The sequence below is a fragment of the Somniosus microcephalus genome, chromosome 2 (assembly GCF_052327205.1).
Source record: "Somniosus microcephalus isolate GS21.2 chromosome 2, FLI_Smic_1.0, whole genome shotgun sequence".
Classification (NCBI taxonomy): Eukaryota; Metazoa; Chordata; class Chondrichthyes; order Squaliformes; family Somniosidae; genus Somniosus; species Somniosus microcephalus.
The window spans coordinates 152,889,295-152,910,724 of NC_140988.1; the positions used below are offsets into that span (position 1 = coordinate 152,889,295).

The 21,430-nt window shown below is 45.2% G+C and overlaps 1 protein-coding gene across 6 annotated transcripts in view; it reads right to left on the bottom strand.

Moving 5' to 3' along the window:
• Window positions 1-21,430, bottom strand: part of mapk10 (mitogen-activated protein kinase 10) — a 485,536-nt gene that overhangs the window by 44,786 nt on the left and 419,320 nt on the right. For all 6 annotated transcript variants that reach the window (XM_085963726.1, XM_085963697.1, XM_085963687.1 and 3 more), the window contains exons 9-10: window positions 4,623-4,805; window positions 1,218-1,342 (exon numbers count right to left, since the gene is read on the bottom strand). In XM_085963726.1, the coding sequence (XP_085819852.1) occupies window positions 1,218-1,342; window positions 4,623-4,805 (308 nt within the window). The remainder of the gene's footprint in view (window positions 1-1,217; window positions 1,343-4,622; window positions 4,806-21,430) is intronic.

The window sequence follows — 21,430 nt, forward strand, 5'->3', positions numbered from 1 at the left end:
GACGTCCAAAATCGTAGTCGTGTGTCAATTCAGGCGTTGCACACCAATTGACGTCACGATCTGCACATTTACATTGGCGAGGCTAGCGTAGGCAACGCCAAAATAGCAGGCGGCCGCCATTTTTTCAAGTAAACCGGTCTTAACGGCTGGCGCAACAACATGGAATTTTGTAGTCCTTGACTCCCAATGTTCCCTCCCACTAGTGGTTATGTAATCTCCTGGGACAGGCAAAAAACAGTTTAAAAAACCCCCCTAGGCCAATTCAGGGAGAAAGATACCTGATTCATGCGAGATGGACAAAACACACGCTGGGCATAATATGCCTCAGAAATTCCTGTCGTCTGGTGATATAAAGTCACCATATACTGGGAAGGGAGGGGAGGAAATATTCCGTTTGAAAAATTCCCCCAGTGCTCACTTCGGAAGAGGAAGCAGACTGGCAGAACAGCATCACCCTCTAGATATCTATCCAGTTCTGCACCCTTTGCCCCTAAAACAAACTATGTCTGCATGATGCAGGTGTACTTTTCTTACCAGCATTACTGGTGGAAGTGGGGCCCACGTTGTTAGTTTCTGAACGACAATCGCAGAGCGATTGATTGCCTTTAAGAAAGAGACAAAGTCCATTTGTTCAGCTTTAAAGAAACATCGGTCCAGAATGCCCATCAACCCCTGCACCCATCAACCCCATGGAGGAGGGAAGGTGTTTCATTGACATCCCTCCACCCTGTGTGGGAGGGATGAAAAGAGAGTGCTGTAAGTGGCACGTGTGCCCAACCCCAAACTGTTGCCCCTTTGCAGGTCCTACCTGAGGTTGGCAGTACTATGCTAGGAAAGTTGAGTTCTCTACCCTACCTGCCCCCTAATATCATGTAAATAAGGTGGGGCGGGCAAGGGGTGGGGGGCCGAGATCACTGCTGGGGGCGGGGGAATCTGAAGTGGCATTCTGGGGGCAATATGCCAGAAGGTCTCCCCACCCAATTTTCTCTGCTCCTCTGCCACTATATCCCCATATTGTGGGGTGTACAGCAGAGGAAAATCCAGCCAGTAGTGTCACTGAAGAGCCAATTGGATGCTGTGATGGACACGTAGGCTTTTCTTTCTGGATGATCAACATAGGATGGGTCATATTCCTTGTCTGTATTTATGTTGTGATCTTAGGTATCACTTACTGTGAATAGATGTCATTTATTGGAAAAAGAAACATCAGGACTTACCGCCTCAACTTCAGCTGGATCATACCAGACATTAATGTATGGGTGCTGTAAGGCTTCATCCACAGATATCCGTTTGGCAGGGTCAATTACCAACATCTTCGACAGAAGATCTCTGGCTTGACTGGCTGCAAAACACATTGCATTGATCATTAATACATTTCCCAACTATCAATCAATTTCCTATCTATGTCACAATATTGCCTCTAATTCTATGTGCCTTCACAGAATCACAGAATCACAGAAACCCCACAGTGCAGATAGAGGCCATTTCGGCCCATCGAGCCTGCACCGACACATATCCCACCCGATCCCCGTAACCCCTACACCAACACATATCCCACCCTATCCCCGTAACCCCACGTATTTAATCCCCCTAACACTAAGGGTCAATTTATCATAGCCAATCATTTTTGGCTTGTAATGTAATCTCGAGTGTGGAACCCGGTCAAATGCCTCCTGAAAATCCATATATGTTTCATCCGCTGATCCTCCTCTATGCACTAGCTCAAACTCTCTATTCAAAACCTCTATTAGTTTGGGTAGACATGACAAGACTGAATATCCTCAGCCCTGCTCTGCTGGTGGAAGTGTAAGGGAGTGGGTGCCGGTCACCTCTGCCCCTGACCCTGCTGGAGTATCTGGGGTCAGGAAGAGGTCACCCAATTACCATTGCTAGTGTCAGGCACCCATACCATTATTGGTGCATCTTGGGCACCTGTAAGTAAAAGTTGGGGGTGGGGTGGGGGGAGGGTGGTAAAAGCAGTACTGACCAACTGGAAGTGCTGCTGTTAGAGCCATTGACCATGAACATTTTTAAACATTGCCCCGTTGGCCCCCTTTATAAGAGGGCTGTTAAAAAGTCAAGTTGCCAGGATTTTGACTGGTGTCCAGGTCAGGACTCAGGCCTCAACCCCCATTTTTACTACTCAAAGAGCCTGTAGAGGGTTGAACTCTGGGGGAAGGCGTTCCCAGCTGCTCAATGACCTTATGAACAGAGGGTCCATCCCAACCAGCACATTGGATTCATCACCATGGTGGGCCCTGCTGTCGAAATTCTCTTCCCCGGCCTTGGCCCCCCCGCATCAGAGGCCATGTTAGGGGTGAACAGAGGGTCCATCCCAACCAGACCCCAACAGAAACTTGTGGGTTGGGCTGGACTTGGCATATCTGGGTCCTGACCGATTGCTCTGGGGCTAGACTGCACTCCTGGCTGACTTACAGTCAGAGTGTGCCCTTAACCTCATGGAAATTGAGAAGCGGACTTCCCTTTCACAAAAACATGCTGAGTCTCTGTAACCACCTTACACTTTGATGAAAGGTGATCCCTACCTTCTATTTACAGCTGCTGGTGTGTCTGCTGTATATTTCCAGCATTTTCTGTTTAGTTTTAATGTTACCTCACTGTAATAAATCAAATATGCTCACCAACAGCAGATGCAAATTGTGGGGGTTTACCAACCAAGTTTAAAAAAATGTAAAAAGTGGCAAATGATAAGTGTTCACAAGGCAGGAATAGGTCACTAAAATGAGGTAACCCTAGTGAATACTGTGAGAGCAAATTTAAAAACATGTGGAGGTTTATTTTATTTTTCAGTTTGAATTTAGATACTTATAGTTTCCATTCACACATTCCTTTGGTTTATATCAACCGAACATAGAAACATAGAAGATAAGAGCAGGAGTAGGCCATTCGGCCCCTCGAGCCTGTTCTGCCATTTAATGGCCCAGAAATTTGGGTCCCAACGCGTGAGTACGCACGGGGTACTCATGCGTGGACCCGATGGAAGTGCCGGTTTCTTGCATGCACTACACATGCGCGGGAAACCGGCACTTCCGTTCCTCTGAACGAAGGGGTTCAGAGGTCGAACGCGTGCGCGCGGGAGTCTGCGCGTGCGCTTTGAACTTACGTTTTTTTTTTAAAGGTTTTTCCGTGAGGGTAAGTCTTTAGATTTTAGAAATGTAAAAACCAGGCGTAAGGCCTGCATTTTAAAAGGTAAGTGGTCAATTAATTAAAATTAAAACATTTTTTCCACAGGTTTATTATTTTTAAATGCTTTAAAGCAAGGTAAGTTTATTTTTAGACCTGTTTTTATATAAAATTATTTTTTTCAAAAATTTAAATTATTGTTTAAAATAGTTATTTAATGTAATTTATAGTTTATTTAAAAAGTGTGATGTTTTTTAAAATTTTATTTGAAGGTTTACTGTTATTTTGGGGCCCGTATATTCATAAGTTTAGACAGGTCTTCCTGTCAATCTTATGAATGGGCTTTTCCCTCCTCTGATTGGCTGCCCATGGCTCACGTGATCCCAAGGGACGCATTGCACTAACTACGCCCCTGGGACACGCAAGCACAGTGCGCCGGGAGCTGGAGCAGGCCCCGGAGCGGAATTCCACGGGAGCCCAGAACTCAACTGCCGGCGCGCAAGGTAAGTGCAGGTCGGGGGCTTGCACCCACGGGAAGCCCCCGACCCGAATTTCTGGGCCAATGAGATCATGGCTGATCATCCAAATTCAGTACCCTGTCCCTGCTTTCTCCCCATATCCCTTGATCCCTTTAGCCTTAAGAAATATATCTAACTCCTTCTTGAATATATTTAATGAATTGGCCTCAACTGCCTTGTGTGGCAGAGAATTCCACAGGTTCACCACTCTCTGGGTGAAGAAATTCCTCCTCATCTCTGTCCTAAATGGCTTACCCCTTATCCTTAGACTGTGACCCCTGGTTCTGGACTCCCCCGCCATCGGGAACATCCTTCCTGCATCTAGTCTGTCCAGTCCTGTCAGAATTTTATAAGTTTCAATGAGAGCCCCTCTCATTCTTCTAAACTCTAGCAAATATAAGCCTAATCGACCCAATCTCTCCTCATACGTCATTCCTGCCAGCCCAGGTATCAATCTGGTGAATCTTTGCTGCACTCTCTCCATGGCAAGAACATCCTTCCTCAGATAAGGTGACCAAAACTGCACACAATACTCAAGGTGTGGTCTCACCAAGGCCCTGTACAACTGCAGCAAGACATCCTTGCTCCTGTACTCAAATCCTCTCGCTATGAAGGCCAACATACCATTTGCCTTCTTAACCATCTGCTGCACCTGCATGCTTACCTTCAGCGACTGGTGCACAAGGACACCCAGGTCTCGTTGCACTTCCCCTTTTCCCAATCTAATAGCCGTTCTGATAATAATCTGTCTTCCTGTTTTTGCCACCGAAGTGGATAACCTCGCATTTATCCACATTATATTGCATTTGCCATGCATCTGCCCAATCACCCAACCTGTCCAAATCATACTGGAGTTTTTCTGCATCCTCCTCACAGCACACATGCCCACCCAGCTTTGTGTTGTCTGCCAAATTGTTCCTACAAATGAATAAAGACTTGTACCTTACTCCTGTGCCTTACCTTTTAATTTATTGTGCTCTGAGTCTGCTGGAAAGAGGCAGTCTGGGAAGAGCTTGGGGAAAGTGTGTCCTGTGTACTTGGGCCTATTCTCCACGTAGTTACGAACAGTGGGCTGCAATTTCTTCATGAATTCTGGGGAAGGCGTTCCCAGCTGCTCAATGACCTTATTCCATTGATCAATGTCTGAATCGAAGAGGTTTAGGAAAATCTGCCACTGTTACCAGAGGATAAGCTACACATAAAACTGAAGTTGATGAACGGGAATAAATGAAAAAAAAACAAAAGCAAAAGCTTTTGACGAAAGGTCATTGACCTGAAACGTTAACTCTGTTTCTCTCCCCACAGATGCTGCCTGAGCTGCTGAGTATTTCCAGCATTTTCTGTTTTTATTAAAGGAATAAATGAAAGCTTGGATAGGGCATATATATTCCTCAAAGGGACCAATGTATATGCTCCAAATTTATTAAAATAATAGCAACATTCTTGTCACATTTCTGTTCTTCTCGAGGTCTTTATATATCCAATTCCTTTATAGGCGTATGTTTGCACACTTAAAGTCAGTATGACATGCAGTTTTGGCTTAGAATTTTTCAATCTGGTCCCATGAAAACTTACCAGCTATTGTGACAAAACATGCACAAACATTAATTAACAGTATAAGGAAATGTTTCATAATAATTTTCAAAATGTTGTATTTGTAATATATATGTTTAGGTGATTTTGCAATGATTTCTACATTTTGGGATGTGAATCTAGATAGTCAGCTTCTACAAGCTGTATTATAGATCACTGAGCATTGTACCATAGACATCCCACACGCTCCAATATGGTGAGCTGTGTATCAGCGCTGAGGAGGAATTCATTTTTTTATGCAGCTAGATAACTGAGGCAAACATTTCCCAGAGTCACGAGTTTAAAGCACTCAATTTTTTTAAAAATGTTTCTGATGTGCTTTGCTCAACATTTTTTCTGAGAAAAGAATCTTCCCTACAATAAAAATAGATTTACAATGGGGTTTGTCAGCACTTGCGGTAGATATTAGGACAGAAACCAATGCATGAGCAAAACTTTCAAATCTCACGAGGCTGCCTGCGGCTATCTGTATAATGCTGTTTGCAGTACAACAGATTCAAAATTGCAAAAATCTTTTTTCAAAGAAAATATGAAATAATATCCTCTTTGGGTCCCTAACAGCTACGTCGTTGGAAAACAAACCTAGCTTGTGAAAAATTTCCTAAGTCCATTGTGGGACAAAATATGAGCGCCATATTCATCTACTGCCTATCTCATCACTTCGGCCTAGAAATTGGGTTTTGGCTTAGCCAGGGCTTTAGCGCCGGAAATTAGTGCCGGCGCTAAGTCCCCTGCGCGCGCCAAAAATTCAGTGGCGCCGCGCCCAAACGGCTGCCGGCGCTACTGAAGGGTCTTAGCGCCTGGAAAAGGGCGCTAACTGACGTTTCGCGCCGCAATTCCGGCGCTGCGGCACCCGATGCGGTGCGGCAGGCTGGGGAAGTGCAGGCCTCCTCCTTCCGTTAAGGAGGAGCTGCCTGCACCCGGCCGCGGCCCGCGCAAATCTCCTCAAAAATGAGCCCGGCACCTCGGACAAGTGCCGGGCTTGCATCTGTTCCGGGGGGGGGGGGGAGAAGTCCGGGGAGGGAGCTGCGGGCAGGCGGCCGGCGGGAAAGCGGCCGGCCGCCGCGCCTCCTTAAAGCGCCGGCGCAGACTCCGGCAGCACTCGTTTGCCGGAGTCTTAGTTGCGGCTGCCACTGGCGAGGCGGCCGCAACTGAATTTCGGCTTGGGGCCGGGTTACCACGGCAACCGGGACGCTGCGCACACCGATGTCGTCATCGGTGCCGGCGCAGCGCTACCGGTCTACCGCCGCGGAAGGGCCCCAGGCAATTTAGGAACCGGCGCCAATTGCAGCGCTAGGCCCTCTAGCGCTGCAAAATCGGTGCTAAGGGCACTGAATTTCTAGGCCTTCATCCTTACATTCAAGAGCTGCACACTTTCATCTCCTCAGGCATATTACAACATCAATAACTTGCATTTGTATAGCGACTTTAATGCAGAAAAACATCCCAAGAGGTGTAGTCAGCAATAAATGAACGCTGAGACAAAAGAGATATTAGAAGGCCTGATCAAAGCTTGTTCAAAGACTTGGGTATTAAAGGAAGAGAGGGAGGTGAGGAGTTGAAAGAAAGAACGAAAGAAAGAAAGACTTGCATTTATATAGCGCCTTTCACAACTTCAGGATGTCCCAAAGCGCTTTACAGCCAATGAAGTATTTTGAAGTGTAGTCACTCTTGTAATGTAGGAAACGTGGCAGTCAATTTGTGCTCAGCAAGCTCCCACAAACAGCAATGTGATAATGGCCAAATAATCTGTTTTTGTGATGTTGATTGAGGGATAAATATTGGCCAGGACACCAGGATAACTCCCCTGCTCTTCTTCAAAATAGTGCCATGGGAACTTTTATGTCTACCTGAGAGAGCTGACAGGGCCTCGGTTTAACATCTCATCCAAAAGACGAGAGGTCATTCCAGAGGATGGGGCCTAATCAGTTGAAGGTCGACCCCCATTGATGAGGAAAGGAAAGAGGCCAGAGTTAGAGCAGAGATTTTGGAGGCAGGGTATTAGAGGTGCAGGAGGTTACAGAGACAAGGAAGGGCGAGACCATGAAGGGATTTAAACATATAAATATGGAATATAGTCCAGATATTATCCCCTAACATTGGATGTGTAATATATAAAGAAGATTGTTATCCTATGTCATAGCTTACAATGCCAAAAATACAGTTAAGGAGGTGCAATTATAACTTTTGAGGCGGGAGTGAAATAGGCATTTGCTGATCAGCCGCCCTTTATACACCCCTCCTGATTTTCATTGACTTCTATGTAAAGGAAAATTGGGCAGGATGTATAATCGGTGGCCAATCTATAACCACCTGTTTTTCGTCCCCATTGAAAGTTAAACTCGGCTCCTAGGTAGTCACATAAGGTCATTAGATACTATGAGCTGACGTGGCTATGACAAGAACATCAAACTTCATTTGCATAAAAGTAAATTGAAAATAAATTCTTCAAGTGAGGGTATAAATCATCTGCTAAAAACTTCCACAATACTTTACATTACAAAAATACACCAAACTGATCTTTGATTAGAAGAATACAATCATCAGAGTTTACAAGATTGAAATTGATGACGAAAGCTGCCCTTGAACAGAATGTCATTCTCTTTCATGAAAAATGTATTTACCAAACCCTTCTGTTTACTTGAAAACCCACCAAGCAATAACATAAATTATGCTAAAATGCATGAACATATCTCATTTGTATGACATTGTGGCAATAATAAAGGTTTGCAGAAATATTTTTATGAAGATAGTGCCCTTTCAACAAAGAGCCACACGCTGTACATAGTGAGGGTGTTAACGTATTTTTAATCATTAGCATTATGCTGGAGGTAGAAAAAAATAAAAAGGAAGGAACAAAGTTTCGAAACAGGATGAACTAACACTGTTATAATGCTTCGGATTGAGCAACACATAAATTAATCAATGTGGTAGAGTCAACTTAAAGTGATTGTTTGGTATCCATTGTTTTTTGGTTTGCAGGGAAGTTTATCTTGCAAATGGGGAGAGGCTTTCAAGAGGAATCAATCAGGTGTCTGCCACAGATAAAACATTCTAGGGCAGATTAATCCTCTTTCTGGTCACATTGGATCATCGAGACAGCCAATTGAGGGAAAAAGTGCTGCGAGGATTACATGCGAGGAAACTGCCCATTAATTTAAATGGATGGAATATTAGGCAAGCTCCCTTAAGTGCATGCAATCCTCTCCACCCAACTTTCCTATAAGCGGTAGCCCCAAGTCGTATGCCCATTTATAGTAACAGAACATTTTGGATAGAAATCTGCATTTGGTGAAAATTCATCAATTCAAATGATTTATTCCCCATTAAACTGGGTGGAAAATTTCTCTGCAGATTTGCAAAATCAACTAATTAAAGTCATTACTGAGCATGAGATTCTGTCTACTTGGCTCAAATTACTGCAGCATTTCTGCATTTGTGGAATTTGGAACCAATCAAGCAAAGCTTATCAACAACTGCCTGAGATTTTGTGATTGAGGAAGATGACTTTGCGTGGAATTACTGCCGTGATTATTCGTTCTGCGAAGGGACTTGACATTAAGCCTGTGTGAAGGCACAGGAGAAAAATGAGAATGAGGAAATCTTTATTTCCAGATGGAAGGCTATATTGGGCAGGTTGAGCAGTGAGGTCATCACTGAAATTCTGAGTTGCTAGCTGCAGATCTGGACACTAGTTCGCTCAAGCCCACAACTCTTTGCATCATGGATAAAGATAGAGCTACCTCGAATTCCATTCCCACAAGATCGTTCGTAGCTCCTGGAGGAGAATATCACAGTATACATAGTACAATATAGTACTGCATACTGAACACAACATTATACTGTGTATATATTGAGTTATATGGAATAACTAAATAGTATTGCTATAATATAAACATTAATACAACATCTAAGCTAGCAGCATTATACATTTTCTTCATTGCCATTTTGTAGCCCTTAAAAATGACTGATGCAAATATCAAAATGTAGGTGCTGATTGCTTTTATTTGGAATGTATGTAACAGATATGCTTAATGCATGTAAGATATGTACTGTCACATCTTCCTGCCCCTTGTAATCCTACAAAGGCATACTAGTAGAAGTTTGTGACTCTGGTGAATCAACTAGCATTGGTGTACTTTGAGGAAGTAATTGCATTGTTTTTCGGACTGGAGGAAGGTATACAGTGGTGTTCCCCAGGGGTCGGTCCTAGGACCCTGCTTTTCTTGATATATATTAATGACTTGGACTTGGGTGTACAGGACACAATTTCAAAATCTGCAAATGGCATAAAACTTGGAAGTATAGTGAACAGTGAGGAGGATAGTGATAGACTTCAAGAGGACATAGACAGGCTGGTGGAATGGACGGACACGTAGCAGATGAAATTTAATGCAGAAAAGTGTGAAGTGATACATTTTGGTAGGAAGAACAAGGAAAGGCAATATAAACTAAAGGGTACAATTCTAAAGGGGGTGCATGAACAGAGAGACCTAGGGGTATATGTGCACAAATCGTTGAAGGTGGCAGGGCAGGCTGAGAAAGCAGTTAAAAAAGCATATGGGATCCTGGGCTTTATAAATAGAGGCACAGAGTAAAAAAGCAAGAAAGTTATGATGAACCTTTAGAAAACACTGGTCCAACCTCAACTGATCTCAGGATGTCCCAAAGCACTTTACAGCCATTGAACTACTTTTGAAGTGTAGTCACTGTTGTAATGTAGGAAACGTGGCAGCCAATTTGCACACAGCAAGCTCCCACAAACAGCAAGGTGATAATGACCAGATAATGTTTTTTTAATGATGTTGGTTGAGGGACAAATATTGGCCAGGACACCAGGGATAACTCCCCTGCTCTTCTTTAAAATAGTGCCATGGGATCTTTTACATCCACCTGAAAAAGCAGGTTTAATATTTCATGGTTTAATGTCTCATCCGAAAGACGGCACCTCCGACACCAACACTCCCTCAGGACTGCACTGGAGTGTCGGACTCTATCCCTATTAATTGCTCACATGCAAGGAATCTGATAGCAGTACACTCACAGTTGTACTAATAGCTACAGTTTGACTTAGTGCTTGTGCTAAAACATGTAGGGGAGGTAGGTATTTTGTTGTTGCTTGTATTGCTGAAGGTGCTGATGTAACTGAGGTACTTGTGATTCCTGAATAATGAATAAGTCAGAAGCTCCTTCTGCATCTGTGTAAAGAAAATAGAAAGAAGTTAGGAACATATTGACGCACCGTCACTATCTTCATATCCTCTCAAGTAAATATTATTGTACATTTATAAACAATAAGTAATACTTTAGACTAATATTTGCTTTGTCTGCAGTGTAAAACGTATTGAATATAAACAAATGTTATAGCGCATCACGATATGTTAGTTATGGAGATATAGATCTTGGCAACAAAGTTGCCTATGTCAGTAGAGGTGTTTCTCATCTCTAGGCCCGACACTCAATATAGCATTTCTGATGAAAACAGTCGGAGGACATTTCCTCTGTTTGAAGATACTTCATGGTTCTGAGCTCCTTCACTGCTTCAAATATGAATTCATTTCTTGAAGGCCAATTTTTATATTGCACCTTTTTATAAAATCATCGAACCTTTTGCATGTAACCAGACATCATATTTAAATGCCATGTTATAGCCTCCCATTGTTTACTTCTGGAATTGGACTGGGATTCATGGATTCTGATTGTTTTCAGCAACCTCCTCAGCCAAAAGTTCCAACTCCTTCTCAATTGAAATCAGTTTCCACCAGCTTTAGACATTTATGGCACAACTTTCAACCCAGATAATCTGCACAGGTATGTTTATTTGGTGGCAAGAGTCATGGATAATGGTCACTTTTTGTGCTGTTATATGATTAGAAGTCTTACTTTTCTGTGGATGGAAATCTACTTTAGCAAGCAGAATTCTGTGCTGTCATAACATAATATAGGAAAAAATGGTGAATAGATTTTTTTTTCCTGAAAACTGATTGAAAATCTACCAACATTACATACATACATAGAATTATATCGAATATACGGCACAGAAACAGGCCATTCAGCCCAACCAGTTCAAGCCGGTGTTTATGCTCCACTCGAGCCTCCTCCCATCCTTCCTCATCTAACTCTATCAGCTTAACTCTCTATTCCCAACTCCCTCATATGCTTACCTAGCATCGCCTTAAATGCATCTATACTATTCACCTCAACCACTCCCTGTTGTAGCGAGTTCCACATTTTCACCACTCTCTGGGTAAAGAAGTTTCTTCTGAATTCCCTATTTGATTTCCTGGTGACTATATTATATTGAAGGCCTCTAGTTTTGCTCTTCCCCACAACTGGAAACGCAGGTCGGAATTTTCCGGGGGGCTCAGCGGGTGGGATTGGTGGCGGGTCGGGTGGGAAATTAGATTTTTTTTGACAGAGGGTCGGGACCCCACTGTCAATCTGCCGCAATGCGCCTTTCCCAATGGCACGTGTGTGATCACCGATTCGACCCAACCTTCAAAGGTAGGCGACACAATTAAACCAATTATTGGGTTGTTGATAATAATGCTTTTAACCTTACCTTTTAACTTTAACTGCTCGCCCACGGGGACCTCGTCTGTGAACCTGAGGCAAAAGTTGAATGGCCATTGAATCAGCTGATTAGTTGACAGCTTTAAATGTGCTACAAAAGCTCCCACCTCACAGCTGTTCACTTTCCAAGCACAGAAGCTGTTGCTTACTCCATTTGGAACACAGATTGAGCTTTACTCAGGCTGCAAGTGTTTGTAACAAACTTCCATCCAGTGCCTCCTCATTGGAACAACCTCTCTCACCATTAACAGATTGCTTCTGTCATCGCAACTTCACCTGCCATCTATTCCATCAGCATGGGTACCGTTTATACTGTTTCACCTTGGTCCTCAGAATCTGACCACGATCAGCCCCAACACCAGCAGCATCAGGCACACCAGCATCACCAACAACAACACCAATCTTCTCCATAATCAACTGATGCTGCACAGGACAGAGGGCATCAGCACCCGACCACATTTCTGCCCGGGAGGCCAGGGATGGCCTCACCATGTCCAGATTTACTTCACTTGATGCTGTACACTCTGGCTGCCACATGATGTAACAAAAAGTTAGTATGCAGGTACAGCAGGTGATCAGGAAGGCCAATGGAATCTTGACTTTTATTGCAAGGGGGATGGAGTATAAAAACAGGGAAGTCTTGCTGCAGTTATACAGGGTATTGGTGAGGCCACACCTGGAATACTGAGTGCAGTTTTAGTTTCCATATTTAAGAAAAGATATACTTGCTCTCGAGGCGGTTCAGAGAAGGTTCACTCGGTTGATTCCAGAGATGAGGGGGTTGACGTATGAGGAAAGGTTGAGTAGGTTGGGACTCTACTCATTGGAGTTCAGAAGAATGAGAGGCGATCTTATCGAAACATATAAGATTGTGAGGGGGCTTGATCGGGTGGATGCGGTGAGGATGTTTCCACTGATGGGTGAGACTAGAACTAGGGGGCATAATCTTAGAATAAGGGGCTGCCCTTTCAAAACTGAGATGAGGAGAAACTTCTTCACTCAGAGGGTAGTAAATCTATGGAATTTGCTACCCCAGAGAGCTGTGGAAGCTGCAACATTAAATAAATTTAAAATGGAGATAGACATTGTAGTGTATGTACTTTGCAGAAGGAACTATATTCTGCAGCCCCTGTATACTGCAGTACCAGTAGTGACCACCCCTGTATATAAGCCTGGGTAGTAACATTTGCATAGTAGTTCCAGGTTGTCTCCATTCAGTAAAGACCTGTTATAACCAACTCCTGCAGTCCATGTCTCAATTATACACGGACATAATACTGGCGACGAGCAGATACGAACTTACCTACAGTCTGCACCACCTCATGGGGATCCATCCCTGAAACGAAGTTATCAGAGGTCGAGGCCAGAAGGAAGAAAGAAACAGAAGAAACGGGCGTCGACCGTGGGCATCTGCCTCTGAGTCAGCGGAGTTGAAGATTTGCAGGAGAGGCTGTCGAGAGCGGGGCTTGGTTATCCTGTCGATGGTGCTTCAGCTAATCGGGCTGGTGGCAGGTAGTACACTGAACCTTCCTGGGCTGCGGCGGTCTAGAGCTCGAGCGGGTGGCTTTGCAACGGGGCCGAGCAGCGTTGTCGGGAAGAGGAGAGAGAGAGAGGGTGGAGCACACAGGGCGCGGCCGGTGCTACAAAGCCAGGCAGCGTACAGACCCGAGAAGAGGGAGGCAAGTGTCCCGCAGGGTTGTTCCGACAACGGGGAAATAATAAAAATTATACGCGCAGAAAGCCGCGAGGAGCTGCAGTTTGCCACGGGAACCGCGGAGAGCGGCGTTAGCAGCAGCACGGGGGGAAGTGCACGAAGACCATAGGGCGTCGCCATCAAGGCATAAAACACCAGCAACAGCGCTAGCAGCAGCGGAGAAGACAGAAAGCGCGGGAGGCGCCATCTTAATCCAGCAGGGAAGAAGGCAAAGCGCGGGAGGCACCATCTTAGATTTCCAAGATGCCGAAAACTGGCAATATCACTGCCTTCGATAATGCAATAGAAGACTGGACCACGTATGTGGAAAGAGTCGAGGTATATTGCGAGGCAAACGAAGTAGCTGATGAGAAAAAGGCATCGGTACTGCTAAACTTAATGGGCGCAAGAACGTATGGCCTATTGCGGGACCTGATTACTCCAGCCAAACCGAAGGCGAAGAGTTTTAACGAAATTGTTGCTATCCTACAGGAACACCTAAATCGTACACCGCTGCTGATAGCAGAAAGATTTAAATTCCACAGGAGAAATCAGCATAAAGATGAGAGCAATGCTGATTACCTTACGGAACTACGCAAGCTATCAAAGCACTGCCAGTTCGGAGCAGGACTGGCAGATACCTTATGGGACAAATTTGTCTGTGGACTCCTGAGTGAAGGAACCCAGAAGAGGTTACTCTCAGAGAAAGAGCTGACGCTAGATAAGGCTTTCAGCGTGGCAGTATCGTACGAAGCAGCAGCAAGGGGAGCTGCGGAAATACAGCAAAAGCCACAGGAATACGGCACCCACGAAATGACACGGGGATTTGCAAAATGTTATCGCTGCGGCAGAACAACCCATGACCAGAAGGACTGCTGGTCCACGGACAAAATATGCAGGCAATGCGGAAAGATGGGACACATTGCACGAGTTTGCAGGTCTGGGAAGAAGACCAACAACAACAAAAAGGCTACTAAGGAACCATACAGGAAAGTACAAAAGATGACGGACAGTAGTTCCGAAGACCAGATGAGCGATAGAGAATCCGGGAACAAGAGACTAAGCTGTCTCAAACTTCACAACGTAATCGCAAAAGAGGATCACCGAACCATTTGGGTCACCCGCACCATAGCAGGGTCCCAAGTCAAAATGGAATTGGATACAGGATCAGCTCTAACCATCATGAATCGACGAGACTACGAGCGGCTATTCTCACACATACCCTTGAAAGAGACATCCATTGTCTTGAAGACGTATACGGGGCAAAAAGTATACCCCAGAGGAAAAATAAGGGTGCCTGTCGAATACAACGGCAAGGAAATACAGAAATTGTATCTGTACATACTGCAAGATGGTGGACCACCGTTATTGGGATGTGAATGGATCAGAAAGATAAGTTTGGACTGGCACTCCATTCAGGCACTGACGGTGGCTGGTAAAAAGGATGACGACGTCACTCCTGGACGATTGTCAACAATCTTAGCTAACGCCAAAGAGGTATTTCAACAAGAACTGGGAACTCTTAAAGGCGTAACCGCCTCGATAAAAATAGAAGAGAATGCAATTCCCAAGTTTTTCAAAGCAAGACCGGTACCATATGCAATTCGCCCAGCCGTCGAGGCAGAGCTGGAGAATCTGGAGAATGCAGGCGTGTTATCTAAGGTAGACTGGAGCGAGTGGGCGACACCCATCGTTCCTGTCATGAAGAAAACGTTAAACAATAAGTCTGAGGAGCCAAGGAAGGTTCGCATCTGTGGGGACTTCAAGGTGACGGTGAACCCAGTCCTTCACACAGTACAATATCCTCTTCCAAGGATAGAAGATATCTTCGCCTCACTATCTGGAGGGAAGCGTTTTACAAAAATTGACCTAGCACAAGCATATTTGCAGATGGAGGTTGAAGAATCCTCTAGGAAGTATCTCACGATAAACACTCACAAAGGTCTTTACCAGTATAATCGACTGGTATTCAGAGTAGCATCAGCTCCGGCGATATGGCAAAGAGCGATGGAACAAGTCCTGCAAGGGATTCCGGGGACTCAGTGTTACTTGGACGACATCCTAGTGACAGGTGAAGATGACAGTGAACACCTTGCCAACCTAGAACAGGTGCTCACTAGAATACGTGAACATGGGCTACGGGCCAATCGCCCCAAGTGCGAGTTTTTTAAGAAACAGATATCGTATTGTGGCCACGTGATTGATGAAGAGGGGTTACATAAGTCCCCTGACAAAATTGAAGCGGTAGTTAAGGCTCCAGCGCCTGAAAATGTGTCGCAACTGAGGTCATTCCTCGGATTGGTGAATTACTACGATAAGTTTTTGCCGAATTTGTCCACAATTCTGCACCCACTGAATGCCCTACTACAAACTGGAGTAGCATGGAAATGGAGCGATGAATGTAAGCGGGCCTTTCAGAAGAGTAAAGACCTAATCACTTCAAGAGAAGTATTGGCTCACTACAACCCATCACTACCGATAAGACTGGCGTGTGATGCGTCTCCCAACGGCATTGGAGCGGTACTGTCACATAAATTCCTTGATGGTTCAGAGAGGCCGATAGCTTTTGCGTCACGCTCGTTAACGTCAGCCGAGCGTAACTACGCCCAGATTGACAGAGAGGCCCTCAGCCTGGTGTGGGGGGTGAAGAAGTTCAATCACTACCTGCACGGTCAGAAATTTACTCTACTAACTGATCATCAACCTCTTGTCTCCATTTTCAACCCTCAGAAGGGCGTCCCGATAATGACAGCACAATGGCTACAGAGGTGGTCCCTTTTGCTAGAGGCACACCAATATGACATCGAGTACAAAGGAACTAAACAGCATGGGAATGCTGATGGATTGTCGCGCCTACCGTTGCCGACGGTGGAAGAAGCACCTGCAGTGGATCCTGTGGAGATATTCCACTCGACCATAGTCGAATGTCTACCTGTGACGAATGCAAACATAGAAAAGGAAACACGAAATGACCCGACACTCTCCAGGGTCTATGATTTAACGGTGAAGGGATGGCCAGCACATGGCGAACCGCTGTTGCCAGCATTCTCGCCGAGAAGAGAACAGCTGTCAGTGTGCAGAGGAACCTTGATGTGTGGATCCAGAGTAGTAATTCCACCCAAATTGAAGGATAGAGTGCTCAATGAGCTTCATGAGGGTCATCTGGGAGGGGTAAAAATGAAGAACTTTGCCAGAGCGTTTGTGTGGTGGCCGGGAATCGATAGAGAAATCGAAGAGATGACCAAGAGCTGTACAGGATGCCAGAAGGTCCAAAACGCCCCACCACAAGCCCCTCTACATCCATGGGAGTGGCCCTCATCTCCATGGCAAAGGGTACACATTGATTTTGCTGGTCCATTTATGGACTCGATGTTTTTAATTGCGGTGGATGCACATTCAAAGTGGCCAGAGGTAATAAAAATGTCCTCAACCACCACAGAAAAAACTATCACTGTCTTACGAACCATATTCGCCAGAAATGGGCTGCCTGAACAGATTTGCTCTGACAATGGACCACAGTTTGTGTCTGAAGAGTTCCAGAGGTTCTTAACGAACAACGGTGTTAAGCATTACACATCCGCCCCATATCATCCAGCCACTAATGGATTGGCCGAGAGGTTCGTTCAAACATTCAAGAAGGCTATCAAGGCAATGTGTAATGAAGATATACCCCTACAACACAAGGTGGATAACTTCTTGTTTGCCTACCGGAATGCGACACATGCGGTTACCAACCAAACTCCAGCCATGATGTTCTTCAATCGAAGACTACGATGCCGCTTGGATTTGGTTAAGCCAAACATCAGAAGAGATGTGGAGAACAGGCAGTTTCAGAATATGAATGAAAGGCCGACCAGGAGTTTTAAGATAGGTCAACCAGTTTTGGCCCGGGACTACCGCACAGAGAAATGGCAGCCAGGAACGATCTGTACACGGCAAGGACCTCTAATGTATACCGTGGACGTTGGAGAGAGCATTGTAAGACGTCATGCTGACCAGATTCTAGAGTCACTGGGAAACATCAGCTCCACACCACGATCTGATACACCTGGCGATGAAACCGAAGTACCAATTGCATCTACCTCAGAATCGGTGATATTGGAAGCAGACGAACCAAACAACGACATTGATCCCGACTCAACTTTGCCAGAAGAACCTGATACCCCAAAGAGGCGTTATCCAGACAGAATCAGGATGCCTCCTCAAAGGCTGAACTTATAATTGCTTAACTTCAACTAATGTATCTAGCAACTGTAATTGTAAATATGTTATTTCATTGTTAATCGAATGTTATGTACTGTTTAGCTAAAAGGGGAGGAATTGTAGTGTATGTACTTTGCAGAAGGAACTATGGCCTAGAAATTCAGTTGCTTGCGCCACCAGTTTGCGCCCAATGAGGCCACTCAGAGGCTTTAGCGCCACTGGCCACAACCACCGCGATATTTAGCGGGGCGCTAATGGCGGCGTTAGCCTGTAGCGCTGCGCCGCCACCGATGACGTCATCGGTGTGCGCAGCGCCCCGCTACCGCCCCGAGCGCCATATTAGGTCGCGGCCGCCTCTTCCGCGCCGGCCGCAAATAGCGACTGGTACACAGGGGCCTACCTGTGGCGGTAGTGGGGCAAGTTAAGGTGGAGGTGCGGGCGGCCGCCTGCCCGCACCTCCGTCCCCGGCCTCCTACTTCCCCCCCCCCCCCCCGCGGCATTGCCGGCTGTTTCCCGAGAGCCCGGCACTTCTCCTTGGTGCTGGGCTCATTTGCCGGCACTCGCGAGCGGGGATCGCGCTGTTGCAGGCACCTCCCCCTTAACAGTGGGAGGAAGGGCTGCAGTACCGCAGCCTGCCGTGCCGCAGCGGGTGGCGCCGCGGCCCTTTGCGCGCCGTAATTCAGTTTCAGCGCCCCAAGCGGGGCGCCGAAAGCCTTGTTTAGCGGCCGGCTTCCATTTGGGGCGCTGAAACTGAATATCCCGATGGCGCAAGTGGCTCCGCGAGCAGCGGTAATTCCGGCGCCCAGGCGAGCTTGGCGCCCCAAACTGAATTTTTAGCCCTATATTCTGCAGCCCCTGTATACTGCAGTACCAGTAGTGACCACCCCTGTATATAAGCCTGTGTAGTAACATTTGCATAGTAGTTCCAGGTTGTCTCCATTCAGTAAAGACCTGTTATAACCAACTCCTGCAGTCCGTGTCTCAATTATACACAGACATAATAGACATTTTCCTAGCAGATAAGGGAATTAGGGGTTACGGGGAGAGGGCAGGGAAGTGGACGTGAGTCTAGATTCAGATCAGCCATGATCCTATTGAATGGCGGAGCAGGTCCGAGGGGCCGTATGGCCTACTCCTGCTCCTATTTCTTATGTTCTTATGTAGGTTGGCACCACCCCACACCAACACTGTAAAGCATCCCTACAATGTCCAAGCCATTACTTTCACACTTAGCACCTTTGCGGGGGTACCGTTATGTCTCACCATTCACTGCAACTCAGTAAGCCACTTCCAAAGGTGCACACAAATCTGTCCAAGGCCGGAGATGTGTTGGAAATAAAGGTTTCAATGTTTGACAGTCCATTAACAGAAACTTTACATGAACATTCGATAAAACACCCAAGTGGCTACCCTTGTGTATTGTTAGTTGGTTTAATTGCTCTAGGATGAGGATGAGTGTGCAGGGTGGCTAGTGAGATGGGGTGTGATAATGTAGATAGAGAGGGATGGATTGAGGTAAGTTGGTGTGAGTAGGGATGTGCAGGAGTAGAGTAGGAAAGGCAGAGTGATGGGGGTGTGATGAGAGGCACAGCAGGATGAAGGTGAGTGTGGCTTTGTATTAACGTTGTGTGATCTAATGAGATCATTGAAATGTTTGTGCCACTGCACCCAGGTCCTCCTGACTACATCCCTGCTTGTGCCCTCCTGTGTAATGTGCAACCAGGCTGTTTTGGTCTCCTGGGAGGTGTCTTCCATCCATCGGAAGGGAATAGGACCTCACTGCATGCTGTGATTCCCTACACAAGCATATGGAGAGATTCATGGGAGAACCTGGGTGCAGCCCTGTGCCTCTGCGCAGTCATTGTCAGTGTTTGGAACACATCAATGCTGTAGAACACTGACAGCACAAATGTCAAAAGAAAGTTGGCCATGGTCCCTTTAAGGAAACCGGCTGATGACGCATCATGAATGACATCACCAGACCCGCTTCCTCTAATTGGGCCAGGAAACACGCTGGGCGGGCTTAACAAGCCCTATCAATGGAAATTAATTTTCCAGAGTGGGATGGAGCCAGCAGCGGGGCTGTGATCCGCCACCGACATCGCCCCCCCGGACCCGCCGAGGTAAGGAAAATCTCGGCCATAGTCTCTGTGTCTCTACTCTATCAAAACCTTTCATAATTTTAAAGACCTCTGTTAGGTCACCCCTCAGCCTTCTCTTTTCAAGAGAAATGAAACCCAGCCTGTTCACCCTTCCCTGATAGGTATAAACCTCGCAGTTCTGGCATCAGCCTCGGAAATCTTTTTTGCATCCTCTCCAGTGCCTCTATATCCTTTTTATAATATGGTGACCAGAACTGCACACACTACTCCAAGTGTGATCTAACCAAGGTTTAATACAAATTTAGCATAACTTCTCTACTTTTCAATTCTATCCCTCTAAAAATAAACCCTCGTGCTTGGTTTGCTTTTGTTATGATCTTATTGACCTGCGTCGCAACTTTTAGTGATTTGTGTATTTGTATTCCCAGATCCCTTTGCTCCTCTACCCCATTTAGATTCTTATTTTCTAAGTAATATGTGACCTCCTTACTTTTCTTACCAAAATGTAATACCTCACACTTATCTATGTTGAAATTCATTTGCCAATTATATGCCCATTCTTCAAATTTATTAGTATCTTGTAATTTGTTGCAGTTCTCCTCAGTGTTGACTATTCCTCCCAATTTGGTATCATCCGCAAATTTACAAATTATGTTTTTGATTCCAAAGTCTAAATCGTTAATATAAATTGTGAACAACAGTGGTCCCAGCACTGATCCTTGTGGGACCCCACTTCTCACCTTCTGCCAGTCTGGCTAACTACCCTTTAGACCTACTCTCTAGACCTACTCTCTGATTTCTGTCTTTTAGTCAGCAAGCTATCCAATCTGCTACTTGTCCCTGACTTTGCATGCTCTGACCTTATTCATTAGACAATTATGTGGTACCTTATTGGAAATCTAGATATAGTACATCTACTGTATTACCCTTCCCTACACTCACTGTTACCTCTTCAAAGAATTCAATGAGTTTGGTCAAGTAAGACTTTCCATTTTGAAATCCATGTTGACTATTCATTATGATAATTTTGGTTTCTAGATGTTTTTCTATTTTCTCCTTTAGTAGGGATTCCATTATTTTTCATATTACTGATATTAAACTGACTGGTCTATAGTTCCCTGGACATGTTCTATCTCCCTTCTTAAATATAGGTATAACATTAGCTATCCACCAGTCCTCTGGCACTACACCTTTTTCTAATGAATTATTAAATATGTGTAATACATCACCTGCTATCTCTTCCCTAGATTCTTTTAGAATGTGCGGATACAATCTGTCTGGACCAGGGGTTTTATCCTCTTTGAGTTTGATTAGTTTATTTAATATTCTCCTCTTTTTATTTTAAATGCAGTTATATAATTTCTAATCTCATCTTCCAATGTCATGTCCACTTGATCTGTCTCCCTGGTAAATACTGAAGATAAATAATTATTTATTATGTCTGCCATTTCACTATCACTGCCTATGATTTTGTCAGCTGGGGCTCAGTTGGTAGCACGCTCGCCTTAGAGTCAGAAGGTTGTGGGTTCAAGTCCTACTCCAGGGATTGAGCACATAAAGTTAGGCTGACACTCCAATGCAGTGCTGAGGGAGTGCTGCATTGT